Here is a 19,728-nt window from a genome sequence, read left to right on the forward strand (position 1 = left end):
GTTTAATTTGATGGTGACTGTTTGTGGACTGCAGTCTTCAAGTCATTCCACAGATTTTCAGTGAAGTTTAAGTCTGAGCTCTGACTGGGCCACGCAAGGACATTCTTTTTCAACCACTGTGTGCTTTTGGTCACTTTCATGCTGCAAGGTAAACCTTCCCACTGACAACTTTCTGGCGGAGGGCAACAGATTTTGCCCCAATCATTTTTCCTTCTATCCTAAGTGCTCCAGTCGCTGCTGCAGAGAAACAGCCCCATAACAGGATATTAGCACCTACATGCTTTACTTTAGGAAGATGTTATTTGGATGATAAGCTGTATTGGATTTCCACCAGATATAGTTTGGTGTTGAGGCCAAATAATTCAATTTTACTCTCATCTGCCTCAGAATCTTCAGGTGCGTTTTTCAGTCATGACTGCATGTGGCATTTCTTGAGGAGTGGCTTTTGTCTTGCAACCCTCCCATACAAGCCACATTTGACCTTGACCACACTTGACCTCTGACATTGTTGTCACATGCACACAATTACCACTTTTTGTCATAAATTCCTGCCACTGCTTCAGAGTTGCTGTAGGCATCTTGGTAGTCTCTCTGCTGAGTTTCCACCAGACGCTTTCATCCAGTTTGCAGCGACGTCCTGATTCAGGGAGGATCTGTGTTTTACCAAATACATTCCACGTCTTAATGTTACACTTCACTGTGCTTTTAGGCATTTATAAATCCTTTGAAATTTTTTAGTCTCCATCTCCTAACTCATGCCAGTCCACAACTTTCTCCCAGAGATCTTTTGATGGCGCCTTGCCACGCATAGTTGATTGTTTGCTTCAGCTGCACTACCAAGGACTGATGCTCCAGGAAATTTTATTCTGAACTGATCAAAATGACCACAGATGATCACAGTTGAAAATCAAATGGCTTTGTGTGCCATTGAGAAGGTGATCAGCTACATCTGAGAGAGTTTACAAGTTTTTTTTACGAGGGGTGATCCTTTTTTTCCAACTCAGTGATTCGGGTATATTTTATTTATTTTTTCTGACATGTTGGTGTGAGTAAATACAGCTGGATAAAACAAAAACTGCATCCATTTCAGGCTGTAAAGCAATAAAAAAAATTTTTTTTATTATTTTAAAGGGTGTTTCATGTGTGTAAGTATATATACTGAGTTATAAAGCTTAGTGACTTCATAATACAATTAAAAAAAAATAAAAATTCATTATTTTCTAAGGTTGATGTTTATTCAAGCTTCCCCACATTATTGTTCAGTAGACAGGACTGAAATACATTAGACAGAGAGAACAAAATCTGAATGGAAAATTTCATAAATGTCAAAAAAAAAAAAAAAACATGATGAGGAGGACTTGTTACATCATCTTTCTGAAGTTTTCGATGGCTTCCTTTACTTTCTGCAGTTCGGTTTCATTCTGCCTCAGCTGGAGAGAAAATAAAAATGTTGCACTTTTCTTCAAGAAAAGCAACTACAGGAAACTAATTTAAGAGCATTTTCTCAGACAAATTGCTACCCCTACATCCTACTTACCTTCTCAGCATCTGCCTCCTGCACTTTAACAGGAACTTTCTCCTTGTAGTCATTCTTGGCTATCTTTTCCTTCATCTTTTCCATCTGTTTCTCCAGCTCCCCTTTCTTTGCTGTCAGTTTAGTGACCTCCTTTTCCAAATCAATCAAACCCTGATTTGCAGAAAAGGATTTAGAAACCATTATATTTATAAACACAGAAAGCTCATTACACTCGAATGTGTTTGTTATTTTTAGAGAATCATATTTAAATGCACGTTATCTCCCCATTTCCAGTTGGTTAAATGTATGAATGTATTTGATAGCTGGGGTGGGGATTATAATAACCAGAGTAAAACTCCTTCAGGTGTATTAGTGCAAGTGAAGATGCTTTCATCATGAAACAACATCCTCGAAGAATTTTTACCTTTAGCATGAGGTGAACAGTGCATTTATCTGAGGCGATGGCCACCGCACAGCCTTGTGGGATTGTGCTGTCACCGCCTACCACTGGGTAAATAGCCTGAGAGTAAGACAGTGTCTGGATCTGAAGACTGTACGTCTGGACCAGAGCAGCAGTATCAGAGTCTATGCACTGTAGATAACCTGATAGAGAGAGATAAAACAACCCTGAGATAAGACACACGTGTCTGCTAATAAAAATACAATACAAAGAGTGTGAGATTCTCGTATGTTAACACCATACATGCTCAGTAGGTTGTGTGTGATGTGGGTAATATTGAAATTAGGGATGCACCAACTTTAGCCTCTTGCAATTCTGTAATGAAGCTCATGAACTGCACAACTGTTCTACAACACGTTTATGCAACACATTAACACTTTTGTTCAGCAAGTTTGCATTCATTTGATCAAAAGAGACAAATTATTTTCTCAAAAAAAATGCTGTCCAATATAAAAAAAATCCAGTGTTTACTAATAAAAAAATAAAAACAGAATATCAGATAACAACTAACAAATATTGCACTAATTTTTATGACCATGGAGGGATTCCCACTCTGTTTGAAATGGTCCATATGGGTGTTTTCGGACCAGTAGATTGTTTGCTTTGTTCCAAAAAAGTTTGTTGCAATGTTGCATTTTCTTCTTGGTTCGCTTTGCGTTCACAAGGCAACATTGTAAACCATACCAAACTGTGTTTAAGCAGCTCACCTGTTTATGTTCCTCTGCGTCATTCATGCCTTCTCACCACAAGCGAATCGCTCCAGAGTCTGTTTGCAATCGCTTATTTGATCTGCTTTTATGCGCACACCCTAGTGTGATAGCTGCATTCACACCCGCCCAAACAAACCGCACAAAGAAAGACAACGAACCTTAGCGCGATTTAACCGAACTAGATGAGGCAGGTGTGAAAGCACCCTTAAAGCAGGCCTTGAATCAGTGCATCCCTAGCTGAATCTAGTCAGTTTGAGATGAGTGTGCAGTGTGCTGTGTGATGTCTCACAGTCAGCGCGGGTCTTGGTCAGGTTGTAATCGGCCCTGAGTGATCGGATTGTTCTGACCACAGACATGACAAACTCCATCTGACGGTCGACGTCCTCGCTGTGCCAACAGAACTACGAACAAACAAAACACACCATTTACACCAGAAACCACCACAGAATACATTTCGTTCAGACAGAAAAAATGATCCAGGATAGAACTCTCAAAAGAACTCAAAGTGGGGCATCAAAGACTATATCATGATTAATAAACCGCTTGTTATCTAAAACAATTTTTTTATTGGACCCTTTCATACGCACACAGTGTGTGTGGGCGACATGAACGCATCACTATCCTGACTTTTTACTAACTGAATCCTCAAATCCACCAGAAATGTAATTTGGCTGAGGTAAATCACAAGGATTTCCTGCCAACAGCATGATGTGACATTCTTTATCAGAGTAACATTTTTACCAGCCTAGATGCTAGAAAACACTGCCTTCACCCTTGACCTCTGACCTCTGCTCACCTCTGATGTTTCTGGATAAGGTGTGACACAGATGCTGGGAGGGCTGTCCTGAGCATGTCTTCTTGGCAACCGCTGGAAGAGCTCTTCAGTAACAAAAGGCATGAGAGGAGACAAGAGACGGAGTCCCACCTCCAAACAGGTGTAGAGAGTCTGTCTGCAGATGTCCGCCTGCTTTTGTCCCTCCGTGTCGGTCCTGCTCAACACCGGCTTCACACTCTCCTACATCAGCCAAAAAAAATAATTAGCTTCCCCAAAAATGATTACAAATAAATGTGCACAAAAAAAGACAACATTAAATATACAAATGACAAGGCCAAAAGCAGATGTATTCATTACCAGATAGACATCACAGAGCTCGTACAGCCAGAAATTATAGATGGCAGTGGTGATTGTTGGAAAATCGTAGGCCTGAAATCCGCTATCACACAGGGCTACTGCTGCGCTCATACGGGAAAGAATCCAGCGATCAGACACACTTTCACTGCCACACAGCTGAGAGACACAGAATCATTTACACACAATACACCAGAGAGTATAAGTTAGCAACAACACGTCCTGACACATCCTCCATCTATCTTTCACCTGAGCTTTCTCCCAGGGCACAAACCCCTCTCCCAGAGTCCTCATGGCGAACTTCACTGCATTCCACAGCTTGTTACAGAAATACCTATATCCCAGAATCCTGTTCACATCCAGATTAATGTCTCGGCCTGGGATAAATAAACAAAAAGCACAAAATAATACTTTATGTAACCACATACCTTATATATCTTGAACTAATCTAAATGGATATTCAATGCTGTATATGTAAAGTACACTAATAAATTCATAATATTTGTTTACTACACTAACATTGTGCAAACTACTATTTGTGTACTAGTGTATCTGCAGTGTTGGGGAGTAACTAGTTACATGTAACGGCGTTACGTAATCTAATTACAAAATTATTGTAACTGTAATTAGTTACAGTTACTAAGAAAAAATGAGTAATTAAATTACAGTTACTTATGAAATTTTTAATGATTACAAAGGGGATTACATTTGAATATTTACACACATCCACATACAGATTTAACTGATTTCTTTCCCAAATTGCACTGACTATTCTGAGCCCTAATAATTTCCGGGATGCGGAAACACAGTCTGGTTCGTAGAATCCAGTCATAAAAACGGAATGCCTAACGCGGACGGAATGTGCCACATTTTGGATGACTAAATCAAAAGTAGGTCAGTACACTTGAATCAAAACATGACATCGACTAGTGTCTGTGAATATTAAGCCCCAAAAATGCAATATATGACTTGCACATTCTGCGTGTCTGTGGAAATCAGGCGCGGACTGGACACCGGGAGAACCGGGACAATTCCCGGTGTCATGGCAGCCGATTTTGCCCCACTATTTAATATCATTATTGTATAATTGCACGCCGAATGTACTAAAGCGATCATTTGCGAATCCGCCATTTGATAATTAAATCTCTAATAAGTCATGAAGTGTTAGTCATGACTCGCGCGCTCTCCGCGCCTCCGCCAAATGGGTTGGATCAGACTCAGAGTAATCAATGAGAGAGAGAGAGAGAGAGAGAGAGAGAGAGAGAGAGAGAGAGAGAGAGAGAGAGAGAGAGAGAGAGAGAGAGAGTGGACTGCTGGAGCAGAGAAGCAGAACTACTGTTCAGGGTTTCAGGTCAGTTTCATCTGTAAAGATGCTTTTTTGTCTTTGTTTTTTTTATTTATTTAATCAAGCAGCAGCACGTTGCTCATCAGTCATCACTCAAAATACTATATAAAGGACATCATTATTATCAGTTGTAATGTTACAGTTGTAATTTAGCTTGAAAAAAAATCAGATTTTTTTTATAGGTTTAGGGGGAGCTATACAGACAACAACACAACCCTTACGAAAATTAACATTTTAACATTTAACTATAAATCCAGAGAAAATGGTTACTATTGTTTAACTCTGATAACCAAAAATGTAAAATTATTTTACAAATGTATTTATTTAAAAATAAATACAAATCCATTTGCAAAAAAAAAAAAAGGTTCTTTTACTTTTATATAGGCTAATAAAAGCATGGTCAATTTTTGTAAGGGAAAAACATGACTCGTATACAGTATTAGGATTTTTCTATAAAGATATTGTAGTATTGTAGAGTATTGTATTGTAAAGTTTAGTTTTGTTCAATCTTGAGTATTAAAGTCACGAGAGAGATGGATAACAGGGCAAAATAAAGAGACTGAAGAGAAAAATGGAAGTGAAGGTGCAGTTCAGGAGAGAACTTTTAATTATTTTGCATGTCCCCAAATTAAAGATTTAAACCTTTTTTTATGTCAGGTCCATACAAAAAATAGTTTTGTCCATGAATTTGTTTGTATGAGTTTGAATTTTCCAGTCTGAATTTTTTTCCCAGTCCGCCCCTCCTGTAAATTAATGGCAAAGACATGGTTTCATTTACTACACATAGGCCTACTGAAGCTCGCAGTGTTTTCAACCTCTGCTGCCTCAATATAGGAGTACACGAGCACATAAACATAATTTCTAGAACTGCTCTGTGTCACTTCATGTGCATTTTACTTATTTTAGGAAAACTATCATCATATACAAAGAGACAGCAGTTTAAAAAAAAAAACCAATGTTTTAGGAGTTTATTAGACAGAATACGTCACATGCTTATTAGCTAACTGTATTTAAGTTGATGTATATGCTTTTATTTATTATTCTTTAATTTTCACAAATTTATAAAAGTAATCAAAAAGTACTCAAAAGTAATTAGTTACACTACTTTAATAAAGTAATTGAAAAAGTTACACTACTATTACATTTTAAACAGGGTAACTTGTAATCTGTAACCTATTACATTTCCAAAGTAACCTTCCCAACACTGTGTATCTGACAGGTCAATGTAGATATGCTTTTGATAATGTTATTTTTATTTTTTTACCTTGACTGGTGTAAGCGCACAGAGCAAATCTGAGCGCATCAGTCCCGCATTCTGGAATTCCACCGGGATAGTCGGATTTCTACAGAGCGAACACAAACAGAATGTCATAGAAAAGCATAGCAGCAGATAAAGAAACCGTAACAACAGATTTCAAGGAATCTCTAGAAACCGGGTTGTACCTGTCCCTGTTTGGCCTTCTCAATCTCCAGAGGGTCTAGATTGCTGTCCATTAGCTGAGCATAAAGACCCTACGCACACACACACACACACACACACACACACACACACACACCCATGCGCAAATCTCAAATTAATTTTGTGCAATGACACCTTATGTAGCCATGTGGTATTGATGGAAGAGCTGTTGTTGTTCAGTTACCTCCAGTGAAATGCCAGTGATGACGTCCAGGGGGTCAATGACGTTACCTAGAGACTTGCTCATTTTCCTTCCATGGGCATCCCGTACCACTGCATGCAGGTACACCTGAACAAACACATCAGATTTACACCATGAGTTACAAAACTCAAGTTAGCCTAGCTTTGATTGCAGTGACACAGCTTGATACATCTGGGAACAAGTTCAGCAGTCGGTTAGACACTACTTTTAAATTCTGTAGCTCCACGAGGTCCAAAAAATAAATATATAATATAAAAAAAATTATAATATAGAAAAAAAATACACATACACATGGTATATTAAATTTAAAATTAAATTTTCATACACATGGTATATGCAGGATTTTTATGCTAAAATGTAAGACTTTAAGACCTTTTTAAGATCTGCACAAATAAATGTAATACCATGTGTGTAGGTGTGTCAATCCACCATTACACATTTACAACTCTGCATGTTTGCAGCATAGAAACATGGGTTGATTTTCACACTGGTCTGAACTCAAAACAGCAGAGGGTTTATTGAAAATGCTAATTCTTTTTCTGTCAGCAGATGGCGCTTACATAACAGCAGAAATATAGCAGTTTCCCCATTAACCGCAGTGCACAAAGCAGCAGAAAAACATAAATTACACAAGCCAACTCGACAAATATAATGACATGCGATAGATGATTTGTAGAAGATTTTATGCTTAAATATTCTAATAAAATAACATTTCTAATTATGATTTGGCTGAACATTGAATGTTGTAACGAAATGTCAATGTGTTTAAAGAGAATAAAAAATTATATCAAAAAGAAATGCCTGATTGTTGTTGATTAAATCCAGTGTTGACATTCTATAATGCTGTCCATTGACGTTTTACATAGTCTTGTTGCTGGAAATTGAGTAATCACTGTCCCAGTGTGCAGTGAGTCAGGGTAATTACCAGTGACCGGATTAGTGTACACGAAATACTGATTCACAAGCTTGGGAGTTGATTGAGACGCACCCTTTGAAATGTGCAACACTCATTATATTCAGTGTAAACTTAACATTTTGAAGTTAAACCATCACACAAAACCATATCGCAATTCTTGTCTTTCCATCCCAAAATTTAAGACCTCTTGAAAGACTTTCTTGTACCATTTAAAACTTTTTATGACGTAAAATTTGATACAACTAAATATAAGAAACCCTTCACACACATCAACACACCCACCTCTTTGAATGGTAGTTTTCCAGTGAGTTTGAGGCCCATCATGACCATACGAGCCACCCAGAAGAACAGGATATCATGTCCCGTCTCTAACAGTGTGCCTGGGTAGAAGACTCTCAGATCCTCTGACTAACACACAGAAATTGCAAAATGATAATCAGTGCAGGTATAATATAATGCTTATGTTATCAAAAAAAGAGAAAAATTATATACAATATTATATATATATATATACAGTCGTGGCCAAAAGTTTTGAGAATTACATAAATATTAGTTTTCAAAAAGTTTGCTGCTAAACTGCTTTTAGATCTTTGTTTCAGTTGTGTCTGTGATGTACTGAAATATAATTACAAGCACTTCATACGTTACAAAGGCTTTTATCGACAATTACATCACATTTATGCAAAGAGTCAGTATTTGCAGTGTTGGCCCTTCTTTTTCAGGACCTCTGCAATTCGACTGGGCATGCTCTCAATCAACTTCTGGGCCAAATCCTGACTGATAGCAACCCATTCTTTCATAATCACTTCTTGGAGTTTGTCAGAATTAGTGGGTTTTTGTTTGTCCACCCGCCTCTTGAGGATTGACCACAAGTTCTCAATTGGATTAAGATCTGGGGAGTTTCCAGGCCATGGAGCCAAAATTTCAACATTCTGGTCCCCGAGCCACTTAGTTATCACTTTTGCCTTATGGCACGGTGCTCCATCGTGCTGGAAAATGCATTGTTCTTCACCAAACTGTTGTTGGATTGTTGGAAGAAGTTGCTGTTGGAGGGTGTTTTGGTACCATTCTTTATTCATGGCTGTGTTTTTGGGCAGAATTGTGAGTGAGCCCACTCCCTTGGATGAGAAGCAACCCCACACATGAATGGTGTCAGGATGCTTTACTGTTGGCATGACACAGGACTGATGGTAGCGTTCACCTTTTCTTCTCCGGACAAGCCTTTTTCCAGATGCCCCAAACAATCAGAAAGGGGCTTCATGTGAGAATATGACTTTGCCCCAGTCCTCAGCAGTCCATTAACTATACTTTCTGCAGAAGATCAATCTGTCCCTGATGTTTTTTTTGGAGAGAAGTGGCTTCTTTGCTGCCCTTCTTGACACCAGGCCATCTTCCAAAAGTCTTGGCCTCACTGTGCGTGCAGATGCGCTCACATCTGCCTGCTGCCATTCCTGAGCAAGCTCTGCACTGGTGGGACTCCGATCCCGCAGCTGAATCCTCTTTAGGAGACGATCCTGGCACTTGCTGGACTTTCTTGGACGCCCTGAAGCCTTCTTTACAAGAATTGAACCTCTTTTCTTGAAGTTCTTGATGATCCTATAAATTGTTGATTTAGGTGCAATCTTAGTAGCCACAATATCCTTGCCTGTGAAGCCATTTTTATGCAACGCAATGATGGCTGCACGCGTTTCTTTGCAGGTCACCATGGTTAACAATGGAAGAACAATGATTTCAAGCATCACCCTCCTTTTAACATGTCAAGTCTGCCATTCTAACCCAATCAGCCTGACATAATGATCTCCAGCCTTGTGCTCGTCAACATTCTCACCTGAGTTAACAAGACGATTACTGAAATGATCTCAGCAGGTCCTTTAATGACAGCAATGAAATGCAGTAGAAAGGTTTTTTTGGGATTAAGTTAATTTTCATGGCAAAGAAGGACTATGCAATTCATCTGATCACTCTTCATAACATTCTGGAGTATATGCAAATTGCTATTATAAAAACTTAAGCAGCAACTTTTCCAATTTCCAATATTTATGTAATTCTCAAAGCTTTTGGCCACGACTGTATATATATATAAATAATATAATATATATAAAATAATATTATGTAACAATAACAATAGTCAATTATATGTTATTTTATTAAATTAAAAATAGGGCTGTTCTTTTAGCATCCACCACAAACCTGCATGTCATTTTACATTTCATACAGTTGATTGTTGACAAACGTGATGCATATTACATATTGTCTCATATTTATATCATATGATAAGGGATATCACAAGACCTAGGCCAACACATTTGGACTGAGTTTAGACTAAATACTGCCACTGCAGTCTTACATACATAGTGCGTGTGTGTGTGTGTGTGTGTGTGTGTGTGTGTGTGCTGTATTAATATCTGACCTCATTGGGCCAGCCAAAGATGGAGAAGGGGAAAATCCCTGAGGAGAACCAAGTGTCCAACACATCCTCATCTGTAACAAAACAGACAGAAAGATGCTTTCTTGATGCCAGGGGGTAAATACTGACATAAGCAAAACAGGAGGATAAATTGACTCAGTTGTAATGAGAGCATATAAATGTAAGACTTGTACCCTGCCGCAGAGAAATTTTGTCCACGGAAACATTGAAGCGTTTGGCAGCTTTTTCTCTGGCCTCCTCCTGTGATCTGCCACTGACCCAATAATGTCCATCCACATCCTAAACACAAACAATAACATCTTAATTCCCAGCATCTGTGTGTATCCTACACACACACTGCATGCAGCATTTGGATCTGCTCACCTCGCCTGGTTTGACTGACGGATCATTCACAGTTACAAAGTAAGCCGGTATCCTGTGACCCCACCACAACTGCCGTGAGATGCACCAGTCCCTGAAACCCCAAAAACATTACCACACACAGATAAAAACAGCAACTCCAGCAGAGAACAGCTGAGCTGAGATAGATGGGTCACCTGATGTTGTCCATCCAGTTGAACCAGGTTTTGAGGTGGTTGTCAGGGATGATCTTGAGCTCTCCATTTCTGACAACATCTGCGGCCTGCTTTCCCATCTCTCTGCAGTCCACGTACCACTGAGGCTTCAGCAGAGGCTCCACTATGTCCTTAGAACGGCTGAGAAACACACATACACATGCTCAAAACCCATATACATGTTAATATAACAGCTGAAATAAAGAATAGATTGCATTTCTACAGAAATTATTAATAAACTGCAATACATTATTCATAAATTAAATATTACAACTTATGAATTTGTTAGTAATTATAGAATGGGTTGAATATTTAAGTAGTTTTGTTTATAGTAAGATGTCGGGCAACCTGTCCTTGGCATCTGCATGATTTGGTTAGCTTTTATCAGGTGACAGATGAATTAGCACCAAAATAGCATATTTTGATTGGATGTGCAGACAAAAAAAAGCTAAGTCTATTTATTTCGCTAAACTAAACAATTACACACAATCGTTCAAAAGGTTGGGGTCAATAAGGCCCAATCCCAATTCTACCCCTTAGCCCTTCCCCTTTCACATTTTTGTGTTATCAGGCCACAAAAATTAGGCCCAACAGGACCTGAGCCCAAAAGTTTTACGCCCGAACCCGACAAGTACATTTTGATCGACAGCTTTTTAAAAGCCCGAACACGTTTACAGCCCGACATTATTCAAATGTTCGCACACACACAGCTCTTTTGCCTTTTGTCAAGAATGAGTCATTTATACATGTTTTAACATAATTTATTCATAACTAACGTAGACTAGGCCACTTGGAAGTTGGAATAAAGAAATAAAATAAGTCCTCTGTGACATCTTAACATCTCAGCACTCTAAATAGGCACAGGCTCATTTAGTCTATATATAGGCCAACGCACCAATAAAAACGAGTCTTTTTTAACAAATTAAATTAAGATACATTTTAAATTAAGATGGGTATTTGGCAATAACGACATTTAGCTGTCATTTAGTAAAAGAATAATGACAACATTAGCCTATATACTCTGTCTACATTATGCATTTAAGACTCAATGAATATTTAGTTATCATTTGAAAAACCTTTACTCACAGCAATTAGGCTAAGCCTACATGTTTTTGTGGAGGAAAATGATTGAATCCACTGTAGATTCTTCAGCACGTTCCTGCGCTCACTGATGGTGCGTCATTATTCACTCATTATTCTCATTATAAACATGGTCAAAACTTTTCCACACCTCAGACTTTGCTTTAGTTGCTAGTGCTACGAAAACGTAATCGCCAGACGCAAGCCTCCGTTACACCTACTCAGCATTCATTTTCGCATCTTTCTCGCGCTAATCGAAACAGATCACATGATCGCTCATTTACCTCGCAAACCAGAGAGCAAGCCCGACCTGAGCCCGCGTAAGATGATATAAATTAAGCCTGAACCCGACCGAACCCGTCGGGTCCCGGGCAAAGATCTTCAGCTCTACTGTCCATGACCATCCAGGTGCATGTGGGGAGTTTAGGAAATCATTTTTGCTTTCAGCATTGATTTTTCACTTCTGTCCACAATTCTATCAGACCAGACCATTAGCTGAAAGCGGCTGAATGTTAAGAAGTTGAGTGTGAGTCAGTGTCTAACCTGCAGACGGGCACCACCATAGGATTGTCTTTGACCTCCTTAAACTGACCCAAGTCTTTCAGAGCCTGGAGCACAGCCTTCCTCGCCTCAAAGCGCTTCATTCCCTAAAACACCAGAGAAAAGCAGATTATTCAAAGAACAATCAATCAGTTTATTATCATAACTGCAGCAAGATTCAAATACCTGGTATAAATAGGGTAAAATATTTCACAATATGTGTGTGCCTACCAGGAATGGAGGAGGAACATTGATGAGGAGGCCATTTTCATCTAGGATGTTGATGAAGGGCAGTTTGTGTCTCTCTCCCACCTCATAATCATTATGATCATGAGCAGGAGTGATCTTCACAGCACCTGTACAACAACACTGCACTGTAAACTGGACACGGACCCAGAAGACACCAGGCTGAAAGACAACCTCAGAGAAAATACGCTTCTGTGCTTGAAACGTTTATTACCTGTTCCGAAGCTCATATCAACAAAGTCATCAAACACGATGGGCATCTTTCTGTCACAGAATGGGTGGACGACCATCTTTCCTTTAAGATGCTGGACAGAAAAGAGATTTTGAGTGAATTGAACTCAAACATTTAACTCAAGAGTTTTGAGAAGGAAACTATTGTGTCACCTGATATCTGGAGTCATTAGGGTGGACGGCGACAGCTGTGTCTCCGAGCATCGTCTCAATACGAGTGGTGGCCACTACCACCTCCTCATCTGCAGGACAACATTTCATTTTAAAATTGTCTGTATATCTCGTCGTCAGTGAATCTAACCTCATTTCTCCACACTCCACTCTCACCTGATCCTTCAACCTTGTAAGAGAAGGACACCAGCACTCCAAACTCAACCTTCTCATTATAACCCGGTACAGGAAGGAGAGTTCGCCCCGTCAGCTCCTTTTTATCAACCTGGAACACAAAACACATCATGTGACCTCAGTAAAAAGAGTCTTGGGGACTGTTAGTGAAGATGTCCCTTTCCCACATAAACTTAAACTGTTGTTAAAAACTGATGGTTACCATTTTAACTTACAGCTTTCAAACAAGCTTTTACTGTGTAGGGATGGTTTAAAACTAAATTTTATTAAAGTTGTCCAAAATAAAACATTGTTGCTATGTCACTTATACTGCCGTTCAATGGTCAGGGGTCTGAAAGAAATGATTATTTTAATTCAGCAAGAATGCTTTACATGGATCAAAAGTGACAGTAAATTGTCATCACAGGAATAGATTAAATTTTAAAATACATTCAAATAGAAAAGTTATTTTAAATTGTAGAAAAATCTTACAATCCTCTTTTTAACCAGAAAGACTGTTTTACTGTATTTGTGTGCGCATAAGTGACCGCTTTCAAAAACATAAAAAAAATATACAAAAAAAAAACCTTTCAGACCCCCAACCTTCTGATTGTTAGTGTCATTTATCATAGACAGGAGTGAGTGACATTGAGACATCAGAGTGTGTGTACGTACTTCTATGTCAGAGATGGCAGAGTTGAGGGTGCAGGACCAGTTGACGAGTCTCTTGCTCCTGTAGATCACACCCTCCTCATGCATAAGTATAAACGCCTCCTGGACCGCAAACGACAGTTTCTGCAAGCAGACAGTTTTACACATTATTACAGACTAGCCATCACTAAATAATTACACTTTAATGCTTAGTAATGCGAAGCTTGTTTAAAAAAATAGATTTTCTGGATGTCATTTAACACATGGGTTGTTTTTTGATGTTGTTTTTATCTTTACCCAGGCATGTTTGGGTTATGTGCATTGTACTCACATCATCCATGGTAAAACAAGCTCTGTCCCAGTCCAGAGAAGAGCCCAGCTTCTTCAGCTGGTGATAGATGCGATCTCCCTTTCTGTTGGGCACCGAAAGGAAGAGAAATATAATTGTTCACATAATTGGAGCTAAACTGATTATTTAAATGATCTACTGGAACGATCCTCCTCCATTCCAGATTTCTCCTCAACCTCTCACACTCACTCGTTCTTCCACTTCCAGACCTCCTGGATGAAGTTCTCTCTTCCGAGATCATGCCTGGTCATCTTTCGCTCTTTCATCAGTTTCTTCTCCACCACCACCTGTGTGGCGATACCAGCGTGATCACAGCCGGGATTCCACAGTGTGGTCTCTCCTCTCATCCTGTGCCTGCATCATCACACCAAACCAAACCCATTTCACACACCATTACTTTTGAGGCATGATGACATCATAGCTCACTCCTCAACTGTAATTTATGATATTGGGCTTATCCAAAGTGAATTCACTGTTATGCTTTATTACCAGTAATTAGCCTGTCTATTTTATAATTACTGGTTACCATCTTGTCAGGCAATCCTGAATAGCATTGGTCAAGGCGTGACCGAGGTGGAGGGATCCGGTTACATTAGGAGGAGGAATACACATCATGAACACTCCACGTGGGTTTGGCTCACTTACATTCTTCCTCTGGAAGCAGAAAAATAATTTCATAAATTGACACTATCATTCAGAAGTTTTATGTTTTTAAAATAAGTCTCTTATGCTCACCAAGGCTGTGTTTATTTGCTCATAAAGTATAGACCCATTAATTGCCTACGACACTTTGACGTCACCGCTCTAGCTGGAGGCAAAACATAAGGAGGAACTCAAAGTAGGCGCGCTAAAAGTTTGAGGTTTTGACTTTAAAATGTCATCTTGTTGTGTTTTTGGCTGCCATAATAGAAGGAACGGCACTTTTGGTTCAAAACTAAAGTTTTCCGGCAGACATTCCTTCAGAGAAATCAAGAAGGCAATTGTGGTTGAATGCAATACAGCATACAGACTGGACCGAGACGATCATAAATAATGCTCATGTTTGGAGTGCACACTTCATATCAGGTAAAATAATCTATGCATATGAACTGGTGTGTTGGTTTTATCTAGTACAAATCAGGTTTTAAATTTTATAGGTGAAAAGTTGCCAACCTTCAGCGGACTAGCTAGCTTAAATGTTAAACTAACATGTGTGCCATCCTTTGAATGGTCTCTTAAAATTATCCACAATGCTAATCATAGTTACCCCAGCGATAGGTTACATTAGACAATAAGCCTTGACAAAATTCCCCAAACCAACCGAAAGTAATTCATGTTGTCTAGGAAATATCCAAAACCTGGTTAAAATGTTTCCAATGAGAACAAGATACAAGAACTACACCAGGCTTAGCTATAAAAATAAAAATAAAAAAAATAATAATAATAGTAGGCTACTGTAATGTTATCCACTCGTCAGAGTCAGTGACTGTACATATTCGGTCCCTGAACCCGAACCTTCTTCTGCATCCATGTTTAATAAATCCCTCCTAAAACGTGCTAGCTTATGCTTGTCAACATTGTGTCAGCACCTCTTTTTGCCTCCAGCTGAGCCCCGCCCACCCGGAGACGTTGCAATGTTTACAAACTTTTAAGGGGTCTATAGAAAATACAGTAATATTGTGAAATATTACTGCTATTTAAAAGATCTGTTTTCTATTTGAATATATTTTACATTCATTCCTGTCTTCAGTGTCACATTATCCTGTTATAATTATTCTAATATGCTATGCCTTATTATTAATTATTAATTATTATTAATGATGAAAAAGGTAATTGTTTTTGTGAAAACCATGATACATGTTTCCAGTATTCCTTGATGAACAGAAAGTTCAAAAGAACAGCATATCTTTTGTTTTAATAAACACATTCCTGTCACTTTTGATCAATTTCAATCTTTCCTTGCAGAATAAAAACACTCATTTCTTTTATCACTCTAATTGATCCCAACCTTTTAAATGACAGGGGACCTACGGTGTATGAGGATGAACCAAATACTTTTGATTATTTTTATGTCATACCCCATATTCAGGCTTGAAGAAGCCCTGTTTCTCCCACCAGGGGTACCATGCCGCTTCCACAAACTGAGGACTGTAAGAATCCGGCAGAGGACTCAGGACATCTGAAACACATGAAAGGAGATACTTTAATGACTGGACAGGTGCATTACAAATCTGAAAAATAGAATTGCTGCTAATTGAAGCAAAAGCACACCTTTTTTCTCTCCAGGTGGCGTGGGGATGTTGTAGGCGATTACATCCAGTTCCTTCTTCTCAGGTTTGGCCTTTTTCTGTTGGAGGGGACAGAAGTTGCAGCAATACATTATAGCAAGTTCACCTGTCTGTTTCTCTTGGTTTGTGTTAGTTTTACTAAAATGATAAGATGCTGGGATCACCACTCGACCTCATTCTGAGGCTGCATCTTCTTTTTCTCTTCCATCTCTTTCTTCTGCTGAAACTTTTCCATCTTTTCTCGCTTCTTGGCCTCTTTCTTCAGCTGAGCCTCCGTTTTAGGAGGACCTAAGAATAATATATTTTAAAAAACATTCAGCTGCAACATAGACAACTACTAGAGGCTATAAACTGCTAGTTTATAATGGTCGTAAAATACACACAAAACACTATACCAATCTTAAAAGCCCACAAATTCTTACCATTAGCAGGTGTAGCCGCTTCAGAAGCAGCAGGTGCCGTGGCATTGACAGCAGGGCTAGGTTTGGGTGTCACAGGCACCATTTTCTCACAGAGGGAGATTTTACCCAACACCTTCAGGAACTGTGGCTGGTTCACACAGGTATTAAACCATCTTGTCACATTCACCAACGACTTCCTGTCCACAGGCTCCAATGCCTACAAATGAAACAAACATACTAATAATGAGGAATCGATCAATCATCCTTTGGCACCAATTACAACAACTTAAATATACATTTAAAACCTGTATAATTGTAGAACTAAAACTACTGAATTTATACTATTTTCTATTTATGCAATTTTTCATGAATCGAAATAAAGCTAAAATACACTAAATATAAATATTTCATGAAAAACCTACAAGTAAAACCTTTGGCAACTAACTGAAACAAATCATTTTAAACTGAAGTGCTAACATTGCAAAAACGAAATAAGAATAATTTAAGCCATAAAGAAATCAGGTAGGTTTAGAATGATGACAGACTCTAAATGCGAATCTTTTGGGTGTACTAATCTTTTAATAATACAATCTGTTAGGATAAAAGAGTTACAGATGTGTACTCACATATCTGAACGGCAGGAGTGCTGCCACAACAACAGCCATATCTGCCAAAGTCACAGCCTCTCCTACGAGGAATGTCCGCGGCGCTAGAGTCTCGTCTAGAGCTCTGAGAACACGCAGCAGCTCTGCTCTGGAACTCTGCTGGAGCTGGAATTAAAGAAAGATCCATTGAGATTACATCAAAAGTAATAATAAAAAAATAGTGCATGGTCTCTTTTTATTTATTACAATAAAAAGGTCTAAGAACAAGCTGCTGTGTCCTCGGAATGTGTTTTTTGTTGGGTATCAATCAACACATGACACACACTGACAATCAGAGCATCAGGTTATAATGCGTTTTGATCATATATGGGAAAACACATACCTTCTTATCAGCCCCCATGAGTCCCAGCAGAGGGAATGTCACAGCACAGGCCACCGGCGTCAGCTCGTTCTCAGAAAAGCTCAGCCATTGCCAAACCTGACTTTCCTGTTTCTTCTCGCTGCCTGTCCGTTTGCCCGCTGCTGCCAGGTACCAGCTCACAGCATTAACACCAGTGAGCACGGTGCCCCCCGCGCCAGCTAAGACCAGCGCAGGACGAGACCTGGCCACCTCAGCTGGAGGGTTCTCATGAACAATTCGTGGAGGAGATGGACAGAATTCAGCAGCGATCAAGGGCAACAAACTCCTGAAGTCATCAGCGTGGGAAGAGATGTATAGAGTGTCCATCTGACAGAGAGATATGAGAGCCATGTCAATTCATAATAAAAAAAATGAATATTGTAAAACTCTCTTAAAATAATGTATACATTCTATTTCATTCCTACAGGTTTGTGTACGTGTCTATTTCATTCCTACAGGTTTGTTTACGTGTCTGTTTCATTCCTACAGGTTTGTGTACGTGTCTATTTCATTCCTACAGGTTTGTTTACGTGTCTGTTTCATTCCTACAGGTTTGTGTACGTGTCTATTTCATTCCTACAGGTTTGTGTACGTGTCTATTTCATTCCTACAGGTTTGTTTACGTGTCTGTTCCATTCCTACAGGTTTGTTTACGTGTCTGTTTCATTCCTACAGGTTTGTGTACGTGTCAACAGATCTTAAACACGGAAGTGAAAGCAAAAGTATCCATTACTGGCAATATTCTTTGTCAGTAAACAAAACCTTTAAGATATTAATATTTACAACTATTTTATATCACACGTTTCTGCTTTACTTATATATTTAATTTTGTGATCTGAGCCCGTCATACTTGCTTTAATTGTGCAAATGACAAATAAACTGTACTTATCTATAACACTGTCTGATCATGTGTAGACTATCTCACTAATTTAAAATTCCATCATTCATTTGAAACTCTTTTATTAAGTATCATTTTTATTATAATGTAATGTTTCAATAATAGCTTTAGTATTTTGACGTAATAATAGACCGGCTAATTGGCTAAAAGCATGATCTGCTCATTACAGCAGAGCTATGACTGCAAACGTCAATAAACTACGTATACGACATACACACATTGTACTGTATTGATCAGCATACATTCGGCAGTATCTGTATTAGTTTAAGTCTTGTTGACTGTCATTAGTAACTCACCTGTAGGCAGCAGTGAGGAATCGTCTGCCTAAATCCAGCATGCAGAGACTCCAATGCTTCATCAGCGCTGCCGTAAAGTGATGTAACCAGTCGCAAAACGTCTGACGCAAGAAATGTGTAACAGCTTATCTCCGATAGAGGCGCTATTAGCTACAATTAGTTCAGTTCAGTTCAGTTCAGTTCAATTTTTATAGCACATTTAAAAACAACCACGGTTGATCAAAGTGCTTAACAATGTCCGGAAAATAAAAAATAAAAAGTCACACACAAATAAAGACAAATACAGTAAAAACATCACAATGTCTCAGCTCAGCTCGAAATAAAAGCCAAGGAATACAGGTGTGTCTTAAGTAATGACTTAAAAATTTCAACAGTCTGAGCAGTTCTTATGTGTACAGGTAGACTATTCCACAAATTAGGTGCCACCACTGAAAAAGCTCAGTCCCCTTTATTTTTTAACCTGGTTCTCGGAACATTGAGGAGAACCTGATTGGATGACATCAGTACTTTAACAGGAGCGTGAACATGTAAAAGCTCTGATAAATACGCAGGCACCAACCCATTTAAAATCTTAAAAACAAACAATCAAATCTTAAAATCAATCCTGAACCGGACAGGAAGCCAGTGTAGTAAAGCTAGGACAGGGGTAATGTGCTCATAAGTCCCAGTTAAAAGCCGAGCTACTGCATTTTGGACTAAGTAACTGTAAGCGTTGAAGAGA

General features: G+C 38.9%; 1 protein-coding gene across 1 annotated transcript; it reads right to left on the minus strand.

Moving 5' to 3' along the window:
* Positions 1–1,219: 1,219 nt before the first annotated feature.
* On the minus strand, positions 1,220–19,129 carry LOC132102950 (valine--tRNA ligase-like). Its single transcript, XM_059507696.1, has 31 exons — positions 19,008–19,129; positions 17,796–18,140; positions 17,435–17,578; positions 16,830–17,025; positions 16,580–16,695; positions 16,391–16,466; positions 16,198–16,298; positions 14,667–14,794; positions 14,330–14,494; positions 14,123–14,204; positions 13,816–13,935; positions 13,144–13,252; positions 12,970–13,058; positions 12,800–12,890; positions 12,571–12,695; positions 12,343–12,446; positions 10,702–10,860; positions 10,529–10,619; positions 10,339–10,444; positions 10,148–10,218; positions 8,020–8,145; positions 6,804–6,908; positions 6,604–6,672; positions 6,425–6,503; positions 4,065–4,192; positions 3,819–3,974; positions 3,483–3,701; positions 2,976–3,087; positions 1,941–2,119; positions 1,538–1,687; positions 1,220–1,430 (listed from the first exon to the last, which is right to left on the minus strand). The coding sequence occupies exons 2-31, from the start codon at positions 18,138–18,140 to the stop codon at positions 1,362–1,364; spliced, it is 3,810 nt and encodes a 1,269-aa protein (XP_059363679.1). The 5' UTR covers positions 19,008–19,129; the 3' UTR covers positions 1,220–1,361.
* Positions 19,130–19,728: the final 599 nt, after the last annotated feature.

Source organism: Carassius carassius, chromosome 24, assembly GCF_963082965.1.
Source record: "Carassius carassius chromosome 24, fCarCar2.1, whole genome shotgun sequence".
NCBI lineage: Eukaryota > Metazoa > Chordata > Actinopteri > Cypriniformes > Cyprinidae > Carassius > Carassius carassius.

Excerpts from the sequence above, each read along its gene's own strand:
- LOC132102950 (XM_059507696.1), bottom strand. The coding sequence starts at position 18,140 with ATGGACACTCTATACATCTCTTCCCACGCTGATGACTTCAGGAGTTTG. Across the intron at positions 6,673-6,803 it reads TCACTGGCATTTCACTGGAG|GGTCTTTATGCTCAGCTAAT; the intron begins GTAACTGAACAA and ends GTGTGTGCGTAG. Across the intron at positions 1,431-1,537 it reads AGGAGGCAGATGCTGAGAAG|CTGAGGCAGAATGAAACCGA; the intron begins GTAAGTAGGATG and ends TTTTCTCTCCAG.